Source organism: Manis javanica, chromosome 1, assembly GCF_040802235.1.
Source record: "Manis javanica isolate MJ-LG chromosome 1, MJ_LKY, whole genome shotgun sequence".
NCBI classification, from domain to species: Eukaryota; Metazoa; Chordata; class Mammalia; order Pholidota; family Manidae; genus Manis; species Manis javanica.
This window is the reverse complement of record NC_133156.1, coordinates 55,147,957-55,162,330: the sequence shown is the minus strand read 5'-3', so window position 1 is coordinate 55,162,330 and position 14,374 is coordinate 55,147,957. Positions and strand designations below refer to the sequence as shown.

Below are 14,374 nucleotides of genomic sequence, written 5' to 3'. Positions count from 1 at the left end.
CACATGTAATAGGAATCCAAAATGTTTGGAACACTTGCTTAGATCCACCCAGGGCCTGAGCATTTTATGCTGGGTTAGACATGGTCTTCAAATTGGAAATTTCTCTCATGCTGTGTTTGGTATTGTGAGGCAGCCATTCACTGGAGGATGTAACCATGAGAGAACTCCACCTCAAATCACTGTTGTCTCCATATCTCTCCCCACCCTCCATCCACGTATTTATTTGAACACTTCTACAGCATTTACTATGAGCCCAGCACTTCTCTGAGAGCTTTACAAATATTGAGTCCTCTAACATTAGAAACCCAGATTTTTGGCTTCTCATAAAAACTAGAATCTGAACCCACAGCCCCACAGAGCATCACTGTTCAGAAGAGCTGCTGCAGCCCCTTTCAGCCCAGGTGATACCCAGAGTATATACAATTAGCATGGCAGGGGCACAGACCAACCACAGGGATGGTAGTCATAAACTGCCCATGTGCCCTTGTCTTAAGTCTCATGCTAGGAAACCTCCATGGCCCCTGCAGATGTCTGAGCCTGGGTACCCCTGGGATGCCCTAGATGGATCTGTGACAGAGGGGACAGAGGGATCCACCGAGGAGGACGTGATGAGCTATTCCAGGAAGCAGGGCATGGACAGTCTGAAATGGAAGTGATGCCCAAGCTGGGCTTGTCCTCAAGTGCATGCCATCTCCATGAGAAGATGGTGCCTGGACTGGCCTGCTGGTTCCCGGAGAGGATGAGAGATCCATGGAGCAAAGCCGAACCACCCCAGTAGAGCCCATCCTAAGTTAGCCAGCCTAAAGGTTTGTCAGCTAAATACATGTTTACTGTCATTCACTAAGAGATTTTATGGATGTTTGTTATGCAGCAATATTGTGCCCATCATGAACTGATATAGTCTCTCACCAGCTGTGTGACTTGGGAAAGACCAGGTCCTTCCCCGAGGACCCAGAGGAGGAAGGTGGGACTTGGTAGAGCCCGTGGCACACCTGGGGTGAGCTCAAGGGAAACTCTAAGTTCCTCTACCTAAATGTCCTGTCCAGCACTCCCTGGAGGTAGGGCATCTCTAGGAAGAATATTCCAGCTTCCAGTGGATGAAAGAAGCCCCAGGTGTGGTAGAAAAGACACCGGTGGGATGGTGGGGCTGTGGGGAACCAGGCCACCCCCACGCTGTGGGAGCTTGAATGAGCCGTGCTCCTCTGGAGGGCTATTGGGCAGCACATATACTCCATATCCAGAATTACACTTGCAGGTGCATGTGCGCACACACACACACACACACAGGCACACACACATCCCAACAACAAAGCCCACTTGCACATGTGTACAAGAAAATATTGTCAGATGATCAGCATATTATTGTTTAAACAGCCCAAAGTTAGAAATGACTCAAATGTCCACAGTTAGGGGTCAGTGAAGTGAACTGTAGGGTCCCGGTACCGTGAGGCACCATTTATGTGCTAATGTGATAGAATCTTGAAGACAAATGACTGCGTTCAGTTTCTTAGGTGCAGTATAACTTTTACAGGGAAAACAAGCAAAAGTGAACTGAACACTCTACAGTCAACTGGGCGGCAGCAGTTGTCTCTGGAGAAAAGGTTGGGGAATGGTGGCCAAAAGAACTGTCTTTCTCTAAAATGTCATAATTTTGGAAAGGGACTTTATTTCTACATATTTAATCCTTAAAAATTAAGTTCACAACAGGAGTGATAAAGATTTGGCCTTTGGAGACAAGCAGATCTGAGTTGGAAGCTCCACTGTGTCACGTCTGTTTTTAGCTTGGGGCATGTTGTGTCCCCAGCTGGTAGGGATGTGAACCTCCACTGGCAGAGCTACCCAGTGGGCAAAATGAGCTGGTGCCCATGGCAGGGCTGACATAATGCCTGGGCACCGAAAGGAGTTTATAAATGTCAGGTGGAAGCAAAGGACAGATTTACCTGGGTACTGCACAGTGCAGCCTGCACGTCCCTCTGGGGACTTTCCTTGGGAATCCTGCATGGCCCAATGGGCATGTGAGAGCCTTGGGAATGCCCCAGGCAATGAGGGCCATGGCCAAGCTCGGCCAGCACTCTGGCTCCCATGGTGGCATCTCAGGGCATGAGAAACATGTGCTGAATGACCCTGAGTGGTGAGATCGGGGACATGGTGCCAACATGTTCAATGACCTCCAGAATAAATTATGAGCCTCTTAGGGCTGGTGGCAGGATGAGGGGGACATTCTCCCAGTCACCTGAAGGCTGTTAGTGACAGTTGTGGCTTCCTGAATTATCACTGGAATGCTGGGGAGTCTGGTGGGGTTTGGGAATTCTGGTAGGAGGCAATCATTTCCTGCTTGAGTGACCTAGAAAGAGTCCCTCAAATGGACAATGAAAATGACAGACTAATCCCAAAGCTCCTGATAAAGCGGTAAACTGCCGACTACATAGCTGAGATGGGATTCCAGATGGATTCCCTCGATCTGGGTGAGCGCTCCCTGCCACCCACCACACTTCCAGTGTGAGTTAAACACAGCCAACTCAGCGAGCACCAGTGACGCTTCGCTTCAGAACCTCGTGGCTTCTGTGTTCCGCGTCCTCCCACCCTCTACACAGCACCTTCTTCCTGCTGTGCGAGTCCAGGGCCCATCACCCTGTCTCCTCCCTTCCCTGGTTCCTTGCTGATTTTAGGTGCAAGCAGCAGTTCTCTAGGGAGAGCAGGGAGGGTCTCATTCCTGTGGGTTCCCAGCACATGGGCCGCATAGGCCACATAGGCCGAGGTCTGCAGGACAACCTGGAGTTGATCCTAATAAATATGCGGCAGCCTATATCCCCTCCGTGTCCCCCACCACTGGGCAGCAGGGCCAGCCTCACTTTGGGCACGCCCCCTGCTCCTTAATCTGTTTTCCAGACTGGAGTCTGAATATCTTTTCCTTACACCGACCTGCCTCATCATTTCAGCTGCCTCTCGATGAAGCCCTTTCAGAGCCATCCTATACTCTTGGGCTATGTAGTCTCTAACACAGGGCCTGCTCTCACTCCCAGCAGCCCCTCCCAGCCCCTTCCACCTCCATGGACTCCTTCCCCTCCGCTCACCCCTCTGCTTGGTCTACTTAGCAACAATGGGTTTCCTTTCTCTCCATTTCCCACTGGTGGAACCTAAACCTGTTGGTATTGGATTCTGGAAACTGTGGTTCCCAGGCTTCCAGCCCTGGCTGGTTGCCTATAAAGTGCCTAACAGACATTGTACCCACAGTTATGGCTCAGGAGACACTTCCCTGTCACTTAGTTCCATCACCTAGAATTGCTTAGCATCACGTATTGACTCAATCTGCTACCTTCATCTCTCCCAGGCTCCCCTCCATTCCTGGAATATATTAAAACCCATTTCCAGAGATGTGGTTCCCATGAGCTTTGGGATGACACGTGCTCTCTTCTCTGCCTCCTGTGGACACTCACCAGGTGTGTCATTTGGCTGCACAGCCTGGGGTGCGGGATTCCACCACCTGCTGCTGCTTTCTCCCTTCCATCCCAGCGGACACTGCGCACCACTGACCCTGAAGTCATCGAACCCTCACCTCGACTATGGTCAGCGTCGTCCCTCATTGTCCAGACCCTGGGGCCTTTGGGGTTCATTCGTTTCACAAAATTCATGAACTTTATCTTGGCTTGGCTCCTTGCTTGCCTCTTGCCTACCTACACTCTATGGCGGACTTCCTCCACTGACAGGTTTCCCATTTTAAAGATGTCTTTTTCTCCCATTTAACAAAGGCATTTCTGAGGCTGACAATTTCATAAATACTCCCTCTCACAAACACTTCCTGAGCCCCTGCCGGGTACCTGGCTCACCAGGTGAGCGGGACAAAGGCCTGATGCTTCTGACCAGCCCATCCCTCATTTCTTATGTGGCATTTTAAGATGTCGTGTTTTAAGATGAAACCTAGTTTCCTGAGAACTCTATTCCTTTTTAAGGCAATTTCCAAGTTGGCCTTTACCTCAGCATTTTATCATAACTCCTTTCTAAATCAAGACACACCGTATGATGAAATTTGGGGAGTTTTTCCTCACCAGGAAGTTAAAAAATAAAACTGCAAGGCAGCATCTGTTTTGATAGCTTTATTGGAACATGATGGTAACACAGAACATGGATTTGGGGACCCACCACAGATGCTCCTCCTCTAGCAGCAAGCGCCCCACTTCTGCAGCTAGTAGAGACTCCAGGAAGCCTCCAGAAGGGTGGGGGCAGCTCAGAGACAGACCTGAAGGAGGTCCCTGCAGCAGCAGGTGGCACGTGGGCACCTTGGGTTGGAGCCCTGAGCAGGGGAGAGTGTGATCAGCAGACCAATTTTCTGCCTCCACTACCTGGCCATAGTTAGAGACCCACCTGCCTCAGAGTCCGGGGAAGACTTCCGAGGAGGGAATTCTGGGGCTTCCAGAAGGAATCCAGCCAAGACACTGAGCACTGAGCATCTCTGAGGGCCGCTGGGGCAAACCATGCTTCAGGTGCATTGGCAGATAACCTGCTGAAAGCTCCTACAGTGTGCCAGACACTCTTCTACAGGCTAGACATACAAGGGCCAACAGACAGAGGGGGAGACAGACGGGGGCCAGGAAATCTGTCACACAGCTGACAGTTAATTGTGACCCACGCCAAATGGCTTTGAGGACAGTTCTGGGGTGTCAGAGACCCTCCCTAGTTGGAAGGGCCAAGGAAGACTTCCTCAAGAAGTGATATTGCAGCTGAGGTCCCATGGCCGAAAAGGCAAGAGTAATTTAAGTCAGGGAAATAGCTCTGTGCTTGTCCAGGGAGCTGGAAGGAGCAGTGAGATAAGCAAATGAAAAGGAGAACCCAGGAGGGCCAGGGTGAGGCGGTGAGAGGAGTGTGGCGGGGAGGAAGCTGGAGGGGCAAGTCGGCACTGATCACACAGGGCCTGTGGCCACTTGAAAAGGGATTTCCTCCATGTGTGACATGACAGGTTTGCATTTTGCACAGCCCACTGCGGCTACTGTGTGCAGAGAGGCAAGGGGGGAATTCAGAGAGCTGTCAAGAAGCTGCTTCAATTGTCCCACATGGGGGATGGCAGGGGGCCGAATGATGACAGGGCAGGTGGAGAGAATCGAGCAGACGGTGCATATATGTGGGAGCTAGGACTTGAGAAGGGTTGGTCACCAGGGGCCGGCAAAAGGGAGGTGCCAAGATGGACCCTCGGCCTTTGAAGCCAATGGTGGGCTGTTGCCTGAGGAGGAGAACCCTGGGAGAGAAGCAGGTACAGGGAGAAGGTCGAGGGCATAGCTGTGGACATGCTAAGGTGAGATATCTTGGAAACACCCAGGTGGAGGTGCCGTGCAGGCAGCAGTGAGTGGAAAGCTCCCAGAAGGGGCCTGGGCTCCAGGTACCATTCTGTGAGTAATGTCCTCAGAGGTAAGCCTGGTGACTACAGTTATAAGGGTGTAGTTGAGGCCACAGAGGGAAATTGCAGTGAGAAGAGAAGTCTCAGGGAACAGCCACATCCAATGGCTGGGAGAGGACAGTGAACTGCAGAGGGACTGAAAGGTACAGATGGACAGGGAGGTGGACCCAAACAGGGGGGTCTTAGAACCAAGGGCAGAGTGGGTTCAGGGGGGGCAGTGGTCAGCAAGGAGAATCCTTGGACTCCCTCATCTCTCTGGAGCTGTCACCACCCCTACCACCTTGGGCCCCTTCAACAACGTTGTATACAGGAAAGGAGAGCTCACTTCCTTGGACAGGAAGGAAGAGCTGCTCAGAGGGGTCCACTGATGTGCCCAAGGTCGTGCGTCCAGCAGAGAGCGCTGTGGGGCCAGCTCCCTAACTCGGGTGTGTTGTGTCCCCCAACCTCCACCTTTCCCTCCCTGACACCTGCACTTTACCCAGCAAGTCCACTCCACATCACTTCTTGTGACAAAAAGCACCAGAGAGTCAGTGCGGCAGCATGAAGGGACCCCCAAGCTCTGGGTCGGAGCCTCGCTAGGAGGAGGGTAGGCTGAGCCAGGGAAATATCTTGGCCTCTCTCCTGAGAGGCAGTACAGTGTCATGTCAAGAGCAGAAGCTTGAGACCTGGCTTTTCATCCATCCTTCCATTCATTCGTTCATTCATTCATTCATCAACTATTTCTTGAGTGCCTCTATGAGCCAGGTGCATGTTCCAGGAGGCCCAGCAGGCCCCATACTTCTCTGAACCTTATTTTCTACTTTGTAAGGGTGCAGGCAAAGTCCCCGACACGCAGTAGGGTTCAGTAAAGGCTCATTTCCCTCCTTCCCCTTCCCTCTCCTCCCTTTCTTTCATCCTGCAGAACCTACCAGGGAGTGAGAAGCCAGCACCTGATAGCAACACCCTCTGGGCCTGCTGTGCTCAGAGGACACATGTGCCCCTGCACATACAAATCCATGCACACACATGTGTACACACCCCTGACTGTCCAGCCACCTCTGCTCATGACTCAGGGCCAGTGCCAGCATGAGCTTTGAACCCACTGGACCTGGCAGACCTGGGCTCAGGGGAGTCCTGAACCTCTGCCTGGGAAGGCTGAGTACAGAATAGGTTGTTCCCTAGGCCTGAGGACTCCAGCACCCCACTGTGTGCTCCGGAAGTCCCTAGACTCAGGTGAGGATGTGTTCTTGGTGGCTTTGAGGGCTGCTGGGTCCTTAGTGGCTCCAGGAGTCAAATCTTGGTGACTAAGAGCAGTATCTTCAGTGTCCTGGGGCCAGGTCTACACAGCCTCTGAGGGCAGTGTCCTCACCGCTTTGTGGGCGGTGTCCTCAGTGGCTCCTCAGACAGCGGCTCCCCTGGCTGCTCCTTCGAGGGGCCTCCCACAGGTCTCTGGAGGAACCCCAGCCCCCACAGGCTCTTGCAGCAGCTCAGAAGGTTGCCGGGGCACAAGGCGCCGGACAGCGCTGGCTTCCTGAGGAGACACAAGCACACGTCAGGGCCGAGGTGACCACAGAGATGGCCGGTGTTGCCAGGGGCCAGCCTCTAGCCTTCACTTCTTCTGAGCCAGGCCTTGGGAAGAGAGGGGTGGGGTGGGGCAGGGCAGGGGACCTCCCTTTTCCACCAGGGCAGCCCACAAGCAACAGAGACTTTTTCCCTCAACCACAATGCGGAGTGTGCAGGAGACTTGTTTCAAATCCCCGGTCTGCTTCTCAAATGCTATGTGCTGTTGGTCAAGTTACTTAGCTCCTTGGAACCTCAAGTGCAGGAAAAAATAACCCCTTTCCAATTCTTTCCAATTCTTGGGAGGATTACATGTTGCAAAATACACAGGACAGTATCCTACACATTGCCCAGCTTACAGAGGAGCCCAATTAATGTTTGCCATTTCTAAGTCAATGAACTGATTTTTGAGCATCTACATGCTCACAGGAGAAGGTTGGGAGAAGAAGACACACAAAGGTTTATTCAGCCCCGCATTAAAATGGGAGTATGAACACATCTGTCTCTTAGGATGCGCGAACACATCTGTCTCTATTAGGATGCGCGCTCCCAGTAGGCAAGGTGCCTGCCTTTCCAGCCCCTGTGGCTGTGGCCGGCTCAGCAGGTCCTCAGTTAATGTCTGGCAAGTCGTTCTGATAGCAGGCTAGGTTACTGAACATGAAGTTGCCAAAAAGCTTGGTAGGATGGTTTTTAACAGAATATTTGACATACATTTTCAGAAAGAAGAGTATTTCCCTCACTGCTGGGCATGCAAACTTCCTGCCCTGTTGCCTCCTAAGCTGTGGATGGCAGGCCTGCTGTTTCCTTCAGCTACTTTCAGTGAGTAAGAAGGTCTTTCTCATTTTTATTTCAAGCCTCAGGAGGTCAGAGGAAAGGTTCAGCATGTTTTTGGCACCTACCACCTGCAGGTCTTCCTTTAGGACGGAGAGCAGGGGCAGGCTCCGAGCTTTACCCAGGCAACTGCAACTGGCCACCCTTTGATGGCAGTTTGTGTCATTGCGTCTTTGTTCACAAGTATTTTCTGTTTTCTACAAGTGATACTGCATTGCCATTTATGGTGATGATAGGAAATTTTCTTATAAATGTATCTCAGTGGAAACAGTGAATGAGTTGCAGAGATTCAAGTGGATATAATGCAGGTGGGAAAGGACTGTGGGCTGGATTGGCAGGAAAAGGGAATTTGCAAGTGAGTGGCTTTTGGGGTGCCCTTCTGAGTCCCCAGCCCACTCCAGCTCACTCTTGGCCCAAACACAGGGGAGTCTGAGCACTGCATGCTGTCCTTAGAGACGCTGTGGGAGCTCCCTGTAGCTCCAGAGCAGGACAACTCTGGCTTCAGCTCTGTGTATGGCCATGTACACCGCCTAATTTCTTGCTTCCCTGCCTAGGGTGGAGTGGTAGCTTTCCTTATGCAGTGTGAGTCTGGAAGCCACCCATCGCTTGGTCCTGAGACCCACTGCAGTTCCTCAGGATGTCCCTGGAGGCTTATGCTGGGTCTTAGCCCTAGCCTCCATCTGTTAGACCATCCGGCCACTAGAGCTCGCTGTTCCTTCTCCCTTCCCCAAGCGACGGGGAAGAGCCTCGGGCTTCCTTTCAGAACCTATCAGACAAGAGCTGCGGATTTGGACGCCTGGCTCCCTGAGGCTTTGTGAAAGGGCCCATCGAACAGCCACAGCTGGCACTCAGGCCTCCCTCAGTGGGTGGGAAGGTTCCGGCCGAGCTGTGGCGGGGGCCCATGTGGCCCAGGTTCTCCCTGAGGTTTGGCCAGCCCTTCCTGTCCCCAGAGCCACGGCTGCCTGGACCTCAAGGTCATACCCCTGGCACTCCAGAGGCTCCGGTCCTTCTCCTTGCGAGCAGTGTACATATTTGACCAAGCAGGCAGGTGTCTACCCTTGGATTAACATTCCTGCTGGAGCCCGTGGCTCTGATAAAGTGACTTGCACTGAAATCAGTGAAATTATCAAAGAAAAGCTAGCTCTAGGCTTGGAAACAACTAACTTTCCTTCTTCTAAAGGACTGAAAAATCACTTATGATAATATTGTTAAGGAAATATCATATGTTTGAAGTAAGAGATTCAGGATACAGAGATTAATAAAACAAAGCAAATAAATGTCCCAAGTAACTCCTCTACTCAGACATATCTTTTTGTTACATGTCAATTCTGCCATTAAATATTTTTAAATGAAATACATCATATACCCAAAAAGACTACATAAAAAACACATGCATGGTGTAAAGACTATATTAAAGAATATTAAAATGGATACCAGTGTGACCACCTCTCAGGTTAAGAAACAGAACTTCACCAGAACCTGAGTTATTTCAGCAATTGTTTTTGTATCCCTAAACAATATGTCATGCCATTTTGCCTGCATTTTACTTCATTATTATTACTTTTTTGGTGCAAATTACAGCTTTCTTTTCCTCCCTCTCTCCCTCCCTCCCTCCCTCCCTCCCTCTCTCCGTCCCTCCCTCCCTTCTTTCCTTCCTCCCTCCCTTCCTATGAAGTAATGATTAATCCAGCAAGATGGCCATTCTCCAAATGAGGACAATTCCAGACTTAGCCTCCACAAGGCTGTTCACAGATGGCAATCATCTTGAAAGGAAACTTGAGTGAACGAATCTGATTTATCTGCTCCATACGCCTTGCTGTGGGAACCACCCATTCCCTACTCCATGTGGTTGGTGTGGGGCTGCGATCACTGAGCCTCATCCCCTAAAGGATGCCTTCAGAAGAACTTGTCCATGGGGCAACAGTGATTCTATATGGTGATCTTTAGCAATACTTTTTATGTAAAATTCACTATGTCTCATATTAAGATAGGTACCCAGCTTTCTTTTGGTTAGTATTTGCCTAATATACCTTATTTTTTCTTCCTTATATTTTCAACATTTTTGTTTCTTTAAGTCTATTTCTTGCAAAAACACTTGCTTGTATTTAAAAAATAAAATCTGACACCCTTAATATTTAAAAATTTGGCCACTTTATCTCATTTACATGTACTGTGATTATTGATATAGTCTGACTAATTTCTTCAATGTGATTTTGTGTTTTATGTTTGTCCCACCTTTTCAAAATTTTGCCCTGACTTTTCTTGCTTTGTTTAAATTGTCTTCTTCTCTCATTTTCATCCCTCCTCATCATATAGAATTTCTGCCCTCTTATAAACAAATTTTAACATGCATATTTACCTTAATACAGCTTTGTGGCATGGGGCCCTCCTCATTTCCTTAGCTTACCCGTCCATGCCAAATGGAAGTCGGGCTGTGACACTGAGCTGGATTCCCGCACAGTGTGGACTCTCTTACATTACACACATCTGGAGATAATAGTAGGCTTAGTATTCCCTGGCCCCTGTCGTGGCCCTGAGCCCTGACACTTGAAACCAGGGGGTGTTAATGGAGTTCTAGGAGAGCATGTCACATGGTGTCTGCCACCCAGTAAGTGCTTGTGGCAAACACCTGTCATTTTCACCTTCCCATAGCAGTTCCCCTCCTCTTGGTTAACAGCACCTTGATTCTTCTTGGGAATCCAGGCTTCCTTACTCTTTGCCCACGTGGGTGAGGTGGGGTTGACCCTAATTCTTTGCCCTGGCTCCAGGTTTGAGTACAGAAGCAGACACGTGACCCAATCCAGTCAATGAAACTTAAGGCTGCAATTTTTTGGTGGGACAGTAGGAAAGGGACCTATTTTCAGCTGGGGCCACTAAGATGGTTAAGATGCAAGCAGGAGCTCCTGGTGGAACAATGGGAAACCTCTGACTGCGAAAGAAGGCAGCACAGTGTGAAACTGAGTTGAAAGCTGGAGGAAGACGTTTCTGATACCTTGTGCATTTGGATCCAGCCATGCTTGAAGCTACTCTTGGTTTCGTCATTTCAATGAGCCAATTTCCTGCCTCTACCAATCCTAGCCTCTTTGAGCTGGGTTTCTACTATTGGCAGTTAACAGTGTCCTGATTAGTAATATTCCTAAATAAATGTTCTTTGAATCTGAATTTCATCTTTTCACACTGAGGTTGTTATATTCAGCACCAGCAGTCAGGACCCAGTTTCAGTGCTATTCTCTGCATGAGAAGCCGTGCTCAGGCCCTCTCGGAACCTTGGCCTTCTCAGCTGTGAAATGAGTTTCCACTAGTAACCTCAGAGGAATGATCACACGGAACCACCATGTGTGCACATTACTTGGCTATTTCTTATATCTGAGCCTTGGACACATCATCCCCACGGCTTGAAATGGTCTTATTTTCCTCTTTGCTGTTCAACTCCTACTTCTGTTTCAAGATTCTGTTCAGGCATCAGCTCTGCTGGGAAGCTCTCTCTGAGCTCGGGATTGCCGGTTCCCTCTATCTCCCAGAGCCCTCTGCTGGGGCATTGATCTCCTTGAGTCAACAGTTTACTTGTCTATCTCCCAGACTAAGGCAGGCATGGATCTCTCATCTTCTACCCCTTGCCAACTTTATGGTAGGTGTTCCATCATGTGTGTGAACTAATGAATGAAAAACCCAGTAAACCTCAGTTTAGGTAGTGATTCTCTAGTCTTCTGACTTCCCCGAATCACAGAGCGTCAGAGGCAGAAGCACTGCCCCGGCTCTCCGGCAGCCCTTATCCCTCTGTGTGATGTCTCTTGCTATCTTATTTCTATATCTATTCCACTACTACTAGTCTGGAAGAGCCTTGTGGGCAGGAGCCCCAGAAAAGGCAGTGAGGGACACTTACTTCTCAGTCAACACCTCTGAGCACCAGCCAACAGCTGGAACGATTAGGGGAAAGTGTGAGATTTGGAACCAGGAGTCCTGAGTTCATTTGGAGCCTTTCTCATTTCCCTGCTGTTGGGTCTCAGACAACTCCATGCCCTTTCTCAAGTCCCTTTCCTCATCTGTAAAATGAGAATAACCCCAGTGAAAGGGCTGTTGAAGTCATGAGATGAGATGGGAGAAGAGAAATGTTTTGAAATTCCTTCTCTTCCTCCCTGTTGCCTGCAATGGGCACAGCCATCAGCTGCTTTTCCCCTGAGAGTCACCACGGGGAAAAGTGGTTGAGGGACTGCATATTGAGGGTCTGGGATGATCCCTGAATTGAGGCCCCTGTTATCCTGTACCCAACAACATGGGAGAACTGCCACGTGTCAGTTTCACCTACACCCTGGGAACTGGATCACCCAGAAGGCCCTCTCCTTTATGAGGAAATGGAAGTAGAGGAGATTAGAAAGGGGAAGTGGCTTTCTCATGTCCTGAGAGCCAGCCACAACCCACCAGGAGTCCTTCCCTTTGCCTTAAGTTTTTACCAAAATGAGGGGTGACCCTCTTCTCTAAGCCAGACCTAATTCCTGGTTGTTCTAAAATAAGCTATAAGGTGGAAATATCAGGACACCAAGTTACCCAGAGCCCAGAGTGCTGTCTTCATAGACCTTTGTTTTTCACCACAAACCAATGTTTCCCAATATGCTGATATGACCATGAATGAACTTATTTTTTCATGGTCTTCTCATCATTTCTGTAAGTAAACACAGAGGGTTGTCTGCACCAGCATCTGCTTTAAGGGGTGGAGAGCGAGGGCAGGATGATGGGTGGGGACACTGCCTGGCAGTAAGCCCATAAGGTGGAGGTCTCCTTCTGTCCTTCAGTAGCAAGAGTCAGAGCAAACTGGGCAAAGACTTCTGCCGGAGCTTTGCCAACACATTGTGTTCATTTTCATGCCAAATAGGTGACATTTGTCCAAGAAAGGCACCCTAGAACTCCCTGGGACTTATTGAGATAAATAGATAACGATCACAAACCATGACTCCTTTTTCACTTTGTCCCCATGACAAGGGAATTAGATGGTGAGGGTCAAGGAACTTTAGGCTCATCTTGATTTCCAGGACCTATCTCCCTGAATACTGGGGAGTAACAGCTTGGGGTCAGATAGGAACTCATCAAAGGAGGGTCTGCCTATGACTCTAGCCATCCCATAGGGCTTGACACAGAGCAGGCATCCATGAATGGTACTGGAGAATGAATAAATGATTGACAAGTGCTAGCATTTATGGAGTGCTCTTGTGCTGGGTCCTGAGTGGGGTGTTTGTGTCCTTTCCCTGGTTAACACTCCCAGTGACATTGTAAGGCAAGTACAGGTGTCCTAATCGCACAGACCAGGAAACAGGCTCCAGGTAGCAAGTGATGCCCCCAGATCACTCAGTAGAAAAATTCAGATTTGAAACTACAGCTGTTGACTCCCAAGGATGCACCCTTTCACTGTGGCATGCTCCTTCCTGAGAACCAGACTAAATGACAGAATGGGACTGAGCGCTGCTATGGGAGATGTGGAGACGGTCAGGGCAGGGTTACTGGTCTCAAGTAACTTAAGGGAGTGGGAGCATGAACACCTATGGGTGGCTATGTGTGTCTATGTGCACACACAGGAGGGTGAGCGTGCCAGTACCTGACTGTACTGGGCAGGACTGGGTGGTACGGAAGCCATTTCTGGCCCGGGGGTCAGGGACAACTCCTCAGAGCAGGCGGCGCTTGAGTTGTGCTCGGCAATGTGTGGGACTCCCATGGGAATTGGAGAGGGGGGTTTCTTTAGGAAGAGGGGGTGCCTGAGCTGTGGGCTGTGCTGTGAGAACCTGAACGCCTAGTGCAGCTGGCCTAGGAGCCTGGCGATGTGGTGGGACAGAGCAGAAAGGGATTCAGTAGCCAGAACGTGACGGTCTTTGTGGGGGCGTTGCCTGTGGTCTGGCAGGCTCTGGTGCGCTGCGGAGGCTGTGGAACTGGGGCGGGTCAGCAACTGATTGGAACAGCTTGTGGCCTGGGATGGCCTGTCTCCAGGATTTGTCGATCTTGGTCAGAGAGATCCTACCTGCCTGCGGTAGTGAGGGCCCAGAGAGGTCCGGGTGAGGGAGCGTGCCCACCGCTGGGGGAGCTGAGGCTGCAGCGTGGGTCTGGGCCGTGTTCACGGCTGTCCTCGTCTGGGCCTTCAGTCCACAGTCACGCTGAGCCTTACAGTGTGCTCCGCTGGCCAGGTGGGCACCGCCCCCCACATCTTTCCAGATGAGGGGACTAGCCCTTTATGGGTTTAAGTGGCCTGACCAAGGTCACACAGCTGGTGTGGGGAGGAACAGGGCTCTGTGTCATGCCCGCTTGGCCCAAAGCACATGCTCTGAGCCCTAAGAGCAACCAATGACAGCCACAATCCACAGAGCTCCTCCTGCATGCCAGGCCCTGCCCTAAGCATTTTTAAGTATTACCTCAATTACTCTGCACACTGACCCCGTGGGGTAGGTGCTGTTATTCTCCCCATTGGATGGCAGAGGAAACCAAGGCACGGAGAGGTTAGGAAACTTGCCTGAGGTCACACAGCCAGTGACAGGTGCTGGGTGTGCTACAGCATGCTGGGCTGCCTGGAGGAGAAGCGAAGGTGTAGGGAGCCCTACTTCCACTGAACCTCCCCCACCCCAGTTATCCACTTCC

At 50.5% G+C, this 14,374-nt stretch overlaps 1 protein-coding gene across 2 annotated transcripts in view; it reads right to left on the bottom strand.

Annotated features, from left to right (window-relative positions):
• Positions 1–14,374, bottom strand: part of HRH2 (histamine receptor H2) — a 74,648-nt gene that overhangs the window by 20,304 nt on the left and 39,970 nt on the right. Inside the window, exon 3 of one of the 2 annotated variants that reach the window (XM_036995214.2) lies at positions 4,086–6,899. The exons of the other annotated variant lie outside the window; for it this stretch is intronic. Within the exon in view, the coding sequence (XP_036851109.1) occupies positions 6,734–6,899 (166 nt within the window). The 3' untranslated portion in view covers positions 4,086–6,733. Of the gene's footprint in view, positions 1–4,085; positions 6,900–14,374 lie in introns of those variants that run through there. 2 annotated transcript variants of the gene reach the window in all.